The sequence below is a fragment of the Sparus aurata genome, chromosome 15 (genome assembly GCF_900880675.1).
Source record: "Sparus aurata chromosome 15, fSpaAur1.1, whole genome shotgun sequence".
Taxonomy (NCBI): domain Eukaryota; kingdom Metazoa; phylum Chordata; class Actinopteri; order Spariformes; family Sparidae; genus Sparus; species Sparus aurata.
The window spans coordinates 23,629,676-23,638,512 of record NC_044201.1 but is presented as its reverse complement, the minus strand read 5'-3'; the positions used below and the strand labels follow the sequence as shown (position 1 = coordinate 23,638,512).

The following is an 8,837-nucleotide window of genomic DNA, read 5'->3' as shown; positions in this document are numbered from 1 at the left end:
AGGCAGCTGACTGAACAGGGAGGAGCTGTGAGTCTTGGCTGCAGCTCGAGCAGTTCACTTCAGCGCTGATGGCAGCGGTGCGACAGACAACCACTTCTAAAACAACAAGAGGGAACAGAAAACACAGCAAACGCACCGCTTTAGGACATTTACTGGAGACAAACAGCAGTTTACAACAATGGGGAGCTGGAAGAATCACGTCCGCGATCGACTTCAGCAGAGAGACCTGACAGAGAAAGTGCCGTACTTCGGCGTCTTCTCCAGCTGTGAGCGTTGTTTTCTTATTTCAGAGTTTTTAATGAAGATGTTCACACTCTCTTTAGCCAAATACTTCTGGCTGTTTTCCTTCAGTGTCTCAGCTCGAGGAGCGTCTTGAAGTTCGCGAACAGTTTCTGGATGATGTTCAGACAAAGAGGTGAGAATTTGTCTTTACTCCACATGTGGACCTTCATCTCGATCTGGATGCACGAAAGCTTAACATTTTTGTTTTGTTTTTAAAAATGTGTACACGTTTTTTGTTTTTTTTATTCCTAGATTAGAACGAGGTGGAGTTGAAGTTAGTAAAAACACCAGACTCCTTCAGCTCCAGCTGAGGGAGAGTGAACACCTGGCAGAGAAGGTGCGTTAACTGAGGAGAAATCCAATGATAAACACCACAGCATCAGTCTGTTATAAGACAAGCTTTCAGAATTGAAACAGCAGAAAATCAGAAAACAGAACTAGATGTGCCTTTTACTTTGTAAAGTCACAGCAAGATAAATAAACTTCAGCCGTCTTCTTTTATTGTGAAGGTGATGACCTTTGACCCCTTGAGATCCTGCATTACACACAATTCAATCAATTCATCCTTTTGCTTTTTGTCTCCTCAGCTGTCTCAGACCGTCTCTGACCTGACCACCGTCCTCTATCTGAAGGAGGCTGAACTGCAGTACTGGCAGTCCCGGTAAGTCAGTACCACAACTATCAGAGTACACTAACTTCCTCCATACTTAACAAAACTGAGTATAATCTTTTGAGATCAGCAAGTTCTGAGTTTGTTTATTACCTCTTTAATCTTGTGAATGCTGAAATTCAGAGTTTGGATTCCTTCTCCAAAACTATGTAGTGCCCCTTTAATGCGTCACAATAATGATCACCAAATAAACATTATTCTGTTTAACGAGTACTTTTACTTTTGGTAACTCAAGTTTATTTTGATGCCAACACATTAATTGAATGCATGACTTTAACTTGTACCAATGTATTTCTATACTCTGGTAGAGCTTCTTTTGCTCAAGTACGACATCTGAGTTCTTCCTCCACCTCAGCTGCATGCATATGACAATTAATCAACGCAGGGCCACAAATCAGCTGCTGTGCTTGTGGCATCTACTGAAAGGCCTTGATGAAGAAGCATAAATCCAGTTCACGCCACTTGTGACCCAAAATCCAACATGTAAAGGTGTTAGAAGTAACAATACCCCGAGCCGATCAAAGCCCCTGAATCACCCTTTCATTACTTGGCTGTTTCAGGGTGTCCCACTACCGTCAAGAGGCACTTACTCTGGCTAAAGGGAGCAACAGGCTGAAGGCAACACTCTCAGAGTTTGAGTACACAGTAGAGTGTCAGTCCAAAGAGTTGGCAGCGCTGCGTGCCGAGCAGAACGGACTGAAGGAGGCGTCGGCAGAAGCTTTGAGAGAGAAAGAAGAACTCCTTCAACGATGGATGGAGGAGAAGAGCGAGGAGGCGGACCGGTTGAACAAGTACAACGACACGCAGGAAAGGTGAGAGAAGTTAAAGTACGAATCCTGTACTACTTAAAACCTGAAAAAGACAATTTGACTGCATTTTTGAAGATTTGCGAGGTGTCGTTGATTACTGCTTTTTCACCAGGTGGCAACGTTTGGCCATGCAGCTGAAGAAGCACCTCCGGAAGGAAAGGGGTAAAGATGTTCCCATGGCGACGGGTTCTTCTTCAGAATAAAAGTCCACCTTCTCTTCAACATACTGGTGCGTAATCAGTGGATGCAAACAAACGGCTAACTAACTTCAATTCTGCACACACTTAGTAGGCACCAAGAGCCTTGATCGAAACATGGTGATGAGGTCAGAGCGAAGAGAGCCTCTGATTGGTGAATTGATGAAGAGATCAAGAAAGCACTAATGACACTAATGAAGGCAGTTTGGATGAGGCTCCACTAAACTTGTGACTACAGTATTTCTAAATTCCTTAGCTACTGCTTTCGTCAGGACCCTAAAAATCAATTCTGTGTAGAAGGACTGAATGATAACCTCTGTAACCTAAAACATGTTCTTTAACCTATTCATCATGCTCGTGTTGTCCTCAGGGATCAATAAAACCTCAGAGATACAGCGGGGAACCTGAGACCACAACCGTGTCTCAGCTGCGGCAACAGTCTAATATTCCCACGGGATCCTGAACACATCACTCATAGGCAGCAGCAGGATTAACTCTCGGCCCACATGTGACCTCAGAACAATGGACAAGAAGAGACCGCTTACAACTGGAAGTGTTGGGAGAAATGGTTTCTGTGTCACGTGTAGCTTTTTCTTTTATTTGCCTGAAATACCAGATTGTCTAAATATATTGTTTGTTTGTTTTTTACTTCATTAGAGTGCCTGATTTAAACAACATTATGTAACGTTTTAAACCTAAAATAACACCTTTTGGAATAACTTGGGTCTTGTAACAGGGTGAATGGAGTCTCTATCACGTGTTTCTGCACTATGTAACTTCTTCAGTGAGAGTCTAGGATCACAGCCTTACATGTTTACTTCAACGAACCAGTTTTCAACACATGATATTGTTATGATGTAATAAGTTCTGTTTGTTTGGATTTGCATTTACCACAGTGGTGCCGCACTCAGAGAGTGTGGTGGGGAAGCAAACTGCACAAAATGCCAATTTCTACACACTGTTGGTTTAATGTGTATATGTCAAGAATTCAATAACCCTAACAGCTAGCTTTTTAAAAACATTTTAAAATTGTCTATGAAAAAGTCAAATGTCTTATTATGATGGAAGGAAAAAAAATGATTGTGTTATTCACACTTCATAGTAACCATCATTGATAAATGGTACATTTACCTGTTAGCATGTATTGATGATGGGCATCATGATTTGTTAGCTGTTATTGTTTAGAAGTGTGTGTTAAAAGAAATAAAGTTATTTATGTGCTATTTTCTCACACTGTCATTTATGAGAGAAACTTTCCCAGATTGAATTAATTCTCAAACATTTGACCTCAATTTAACGTTATCTTACTACAACAATCTTACCTCAGATGAATTTCAGAGCTCTTGCACAAATACTGTCCGGATAGTTTGTCCCTGTTAAAAAGTAAAGGCAGGAAGATCTCACAGTGTTTATTTAAAAAAAAAAAAAAGTTATTTTATATTTGCCAAAACATTTTTTTTTTTAATGTTTTTTCTTTTCTTTGATTTAAATCATAACCATTTCTAACTTTCACTGTCAGAATTCTAGCTTCACATCTCCACAGTGAGCTAAGATCAAATTTCAACTTGTTTGTTTGCTGCATGTTTCCACGGTCACCAGTGTTTGAATTAGTTCGGTAGTTAAGTTGGACTTGTGCGTGTGTGTGTTGGTGAAACCTCTCAGAGGACTCGACATCTCAAACTGCTTCAAAAATGGTAAAAGGTGGAAAGAGGCAATTTTCTCCAATGAGAAATGATGGCAAATGGGTAAGAATTTAGTAATTCCATCACATAATCGGATCATTACGGATCATAATATTCAAACCTAGCCGTCTGATTGGCTTTTCTTTCATTTTCCTCTCAGTTTGCTCATCCAGTTTCACCAGAAAATGAAACGAGGAATCGTGAGACTTGTACAAGCACCGGGATCATGCTGACTCAGGTTAAATCAGCGCCACGGCAGGCGTTCAACTTCGAGCGCTATCCTAAATGGAAAAGTCAGCAGGTGTGTATTAATAGTAGATTATAGTGTTTGGCATTGGTTCTTTTATTACACAGTACACTCAATGGCCAAGGCACTTCTTATCAAAGCACTCCTGCAAAGAAAGAAACGGCCTTCATGTGATCACTTCCTACTGTGTTCAGTTGTATTAGACTACACACCGTCCTCATAGTGTGAGTTTCTTTGTGTCTCTCCAGGAATCCAGAGACTTTCCATTATCAGAACATGACAACAAGCATTCCTTGAAAGACAGCATCTCTCTCTTCACTCATGTGAGTATTAAGAGAAATCCAGCACATTATGAAATGTTCAGATCCATCAGCACTTTGCTCCTTAAGTAACCACACTCCTCATTACTTTTCAGGGTGTGGGACGCAGGAAGTGTCCTGATGACCGCAGCCAGCTCAACACCAACTTCTGCTTCTGCCATGACGGAGCTGACAACGGCCTTGAGGAGACCAGGAGGAACATCTCGGTCTCCCAGATTGATTTTATGGAGAGGCGAGCCGTTGATGCTCCAACCAGCAACAGACGGTTCCCACGCAACCACCAGCAGAAGTCCGCAGAGGCAGCGTTGGCACAGAGAGGAGAACGATTCATGTGGTTCGGACGACATGACTCTCACCCCTTGGAGCCCTTGGAAGTGCTGGCAGCGACGAATCACTCAGCACCGTCAAGCCATAAGGCACTCCTTAAATTAAGGCGTTAGGGCATCAGTGAGAGGACATAGTAAGGAGAGGGTCAGGTGAACTTTTCAAGAGCCCAGCTGTCAAACAAAGCACTGAAGTAGAAAAATAAAATTATATCTCTCGTTTTAAGAACTCTGCACCCTTAAAAACTGGTTTAATTCCACAACGACATTTTCATTTAATCCATTTAATTTACAGACATTATATAATGACTTGACTACATTTAAGTGCACATGACAATGTAATTTTGAGAACTCATTAAGCTGTATTGAATTGCATCTAAATATACTTTTACAGACGTGATCTATACATTTTTAAACTTCTCTTTCAGGTTTGTTATTAACGTATTTAAAGGGGCATCAGATATTTGACACAGGATCCTACCTTTTCCATAATGCAACTCAACCTGCCAGGCGTCCATGTATTTCCACTCCACGTCTCAAGTTTGTATCACAGGCTGCTGGTGAAGTGAGAAAAAAATCATCGGGTTATTTTCTAAAAATTAAAATCCCCCAAAATAAATCCATGTAATGCGCCTTTTAAGTATATTGTGATTATGTCTAGATTATTAAATGTGAATAAATAGTTCTCCTGAAATCAGTTCAGTATGCATAAAGTATCCTACGTTTCCTGCACAAATTATTTGCTCTGCTTCGACACTATCAGACTCATGAGAGGATTCAGAGTCGCAGAGGAACCAGTGATTTATTTTTATTTCACATCTTCCTCTCTTTTGTTTAAACCTGCTGCCTGCATTGCCCACCACTCAAACCGCTGACAACGCAGAGTCTCCATTGTGGTAGACTAGCAGTGACTAAGCTATGTCACTTGAGGTCATTTGTCAGACTTCCTTCAGTTTCTTTTGGAGCTTTGTAGTTACCGGAAACATCCTGACACAATCCTGAATAGTCATGATTTTATTTACATCAGGATTCCCTAAAGGAGCCTGTTTGTAGTTCACAGTTCTGTCAGCAGAGGGCAGCAGCTGTGCATGTGTTCTCACTTGGCCTGACGAGGCAGTGAGTTGTTCAGAAGCCAAGTTGTGTGAGAAATGTAAGAACCAAAAAGCCTCTATGTGGTGTGCATGTTCCGAAGGAAATGCAGGGGGGGGGGGGGGGGGAGAAGAAAATAATTAGAAAAAAAAAAACAATCCGGCTATTTCTGCTCAATGCATATCAACATGAAGACATTAAATTAGAGCATGTGAAATAAATTAAGCTTGATTTGAGTCATAATGCATGCGTTTGTTTCACCCCTGGGGGATGAAAGGGAAGGATATGTGTGTGTGTGTGTGTGTGTGTGTGCCGCCCATACAAGAGAAGAGAAAGCGTGGGAGCGAATAACAGAGAGGAACACTGCTCTGAGAAAAGCACTTAAGAGAAGAGTCTCCCCCGACCACTCTCTCCAATAGCTGATGTTTTCTCCAGAGCACATTCTGACCAGCTGCTTTCTTTTCTTAAAGTACCCACCGGGGAGATGTTTTTTTTTTCTTCTCACAAGCGTTTCTTTCAGCCTTAGTAATTAGCTGATCCGCATGCAGCGCCGGCGACCTTGTAGGAGTTTGTTTCACTTTTTTTTTTTTGAAAAAAAGGTGACATACATCTCAGAGTTTTTATATATAGCAAGAGCCAGAAAAGCTGCGAGACATCCATCTGGAGCTGTCGCCCCCTTTGTGATTTCACTTTGAGATTGCCTCGCACATTGTTGCGTGCAGGTGCACGACTGACACCGAGCTGCAGGGCGACTGGCTTGAAATGGCCATACCTTTTGATAACACAGGAACAAAGCAGGTGCTCCAGTTTAACCGTTTGTTGGAGGCTGCTATGCATTTTTTTCTCGTCTGCCTTTTTAAGGACGTGCAGTTGTGTTGACGGGAGGTGATTATTAATGAACAACACCTGTGCTCGTGTTTGACAGTTGTGTTCTGTCTGGTCTCGCCCTGGGTTGTCTGCCACCTCGGTCCCCTGTGGGTGCCAGCGTGCAGACTACACTTTCCTCTGGACTTGCCACAACTTGAGCAACTCCTCCGCACCGACGCTCCATAATCAGAAACACTCATTAGCTCTGTCAGAATCTCACTGAGGCTTTTAATACTTCACAGGGGAGCGAGCGAGCACGCTGAAGTGGTGTGTCAATCACGGCGCAGCACCGCGCGGCGCCATGTTGGGGCGAGATATACGCGTGTTCCATCATGCAGAGGCAAAAAAAAAAAAAAAAACCTGCAAGTATATGTAAATACAGTTACTTGGTGGAATATCAAAACCTGCTCCCAAGGACAAAAGACACATCTCAGTAAACAAGCATTCAACCACCAAAGCCCTGCACTTCATGAATATTAAATCAGACACTTTGAATCCTACCTCTTTGGTGTTAGGAGGCCCTAGTCTGGATTCTTACCATTTGCTGTGATTTATTCGCAGGTGCATGTGTCTCTTTGATGTGTTGAGTTGAGAGGTTTTGCACCTGTTAGAGGGAGAGAAAAAAAAAATGCTTTGAAAACAAGAGGTGGATTTGCCAGACAGTCAAAATGACAGCAACAGAAGGAAGATTTGCGTTGCCGTGCTACATTGTATGTGTATTTGTGTGTGTGTGTGTGTGTGTAAGTGTGTTTTCTTTTCAAAAAAAGGCTGCTGTGCTGTTTTGACATACCCTGTTGTGTGCACAGCAAATTCACTTTTTGTCAAACAAATTCGACTTTTTTTTTTCGCTTCCCCTTTCTCACACACGTCAGTCTTGACGTTATGGACTTGTGCGTCTTGCGTACTTTTTTGTCCATTACCTATTCATTAAAGAAGTGACTTGAAAAGAGAGTTGCCATGGAGACGCCGCCGTTAAATCACATATATCAAAGATTCCTCTGTTTATTCTTTCGCCAATTATAAGTAATGTCTAGCTTCCCCCCCCCCCCGATCTTTTTCTTTTAGATTTTCCTTCTCTCTCTTCTTAAATCTTTTTTTAATAAGGCGTCGAAGCTCACAGTATGACTTTTCCTCGTGTTTTCATCTTGCATCCTGTCCAAAATAGCGACTACAAAGTTCAAAACTGTCCTCCAAGTTGACTCCCTTGGCTTGGTTAACTACCAAAACCGTAAGTCTCAGTCCAATCTCCTGTCAGTCATTCCACTTGCAGAACTTACAATTCACTGGCAGTCTCTTTCTTTCTTTCTTTCTTTCTTTCTTTCTTTCTTTCTTTCTTTCCTTCTTCCGTTCTTTCTTCAGGCAGCCAGTTGGTTAGTATCCCCTGGCAGCCTTGTGGTCCTTGTTCCAGTAATGGTCAGGGGGCCCTCCAGAGTCTGAGGGTGGTGATAAAGGTGGCTGGCTATCTCATTTCCACAGAGGACAAGATAACATCCTGAGAACATTCCCATCACTCGAGGAGTTTGGTCAGAGCAGATAAGAGCTCCCGCGCTATAGCTCAGCTCGGAAGCTCTGTGGGTGTGTATTTGTGTGTCTTTGGACTGTACATGTGTGTTTAAATGGCGGTATACCCAGGACCCGCTTCCCTCGGCTGGCAGCTGCGAGGTCCGCCAAGCCGGTATCGGGGCACCGAGCAGCGCCGCAGGAACACTGCCTCAGAAGATCAGACCTATCCGCGCACTAAATCACATTCCACCCTGTATTTTTTTTTTTTTAAAACCTCCGACACAGTGTGCATGCTAATTTGTGTGTAGGTGGTGAGTATAATTACATTAGGCTGGTTGTAAACAAAGACCTACAAGCTGCAGTCTGTTCAAGTATCCCACCCAGGAGAGAACAAGAAAATAGTTTATACAAGGATGAATGTATCATGCACAGTTAATATTAGGGAAAATGGTGTGTCAGTTTGAATGCATAGCTGTTGTGCATGTGATTGAAAGGGACATTTGTGCTAAATGTCGTATTCAGAAGCAGAACCTTTTGGATTCCCTCTCTTGTGTTGGGTTTTGTTATACATTTCGAGTGAGAGGCAACAATGGCGGAGACGACCTCGAGGCGATGAGTGCGGACACCTCTATGCTCGGCTCAGAAAACAGGCTTTTTGGCTCAGTTTGGCTCGCCACATTTGTACAATATTACCGAGTATTTCATCACTACTTACAAGGCTCCTCCTCTTACTTTCATCTAGTGTGCTCCTTCACAACCTCGGCATCACAGCATTTTAATCTCATTAGGCAAAATGGATAAATCCATCCCAATTTGTGGATCAGGAGCCGGACCACACACCCCACAGA

General features: G+C 42.5%; 2 protein-coding genes across 2 annotated transcripts; both read left to right on the top strand.

Annotated features, from left to right (window-relative positions):
- Window positions 1-8: 8 nt before the first annotated feature.
- Window positions 9-3,181, top strand: LOC115597108 (autophagy-related protein 16-1). The gene is made up of 7 exons (XM_030442791.1): window positions 9-266; window positions 352-415; window positions 535-619; window positions 870-943; window positions 1,513-1,764; window positions 1,874-1,990; window positions 2,329-3,181. The coding sequence occupies exons 1-6, from the start codon at window positions 179-181 to the stop codon at window positions 1,962-1,964; spliced, it is 654 nt and encodes a 217-aa protein (XP_030298651.1). The 5' UTR covers window positions 9-178; the 3' UTR covers window positions 1,965-1,990; window positions 2,329-3,181.
- A 381-nt stretch (window positions 3,182-3,562) lies between these two features.
- On the top strand, window positions 3,563-4,759 carry tex36 (testis expressed 36). Its single transcript, XM_030442792.1, has 4 exons — window positions 3,563-3,703; window positions 3,801-3,941; window positions 4,136-4,210; window positions 4,303-4,759. The coding sequence occupies exons 1-4, from the start codon at window positions 3,650-3,652 to the stop codon at window positions 4,645-4,647; spliced, it is 615 nt and encodes a 204-aa protein (XP_030298652.1). The 5' UTR covers window positions 3,563-3,649; the 3' UTR covers window positions 4,648-4,759.
- Window positions 4,760-8,837: the final 4,078 nt, after the last annotated feature.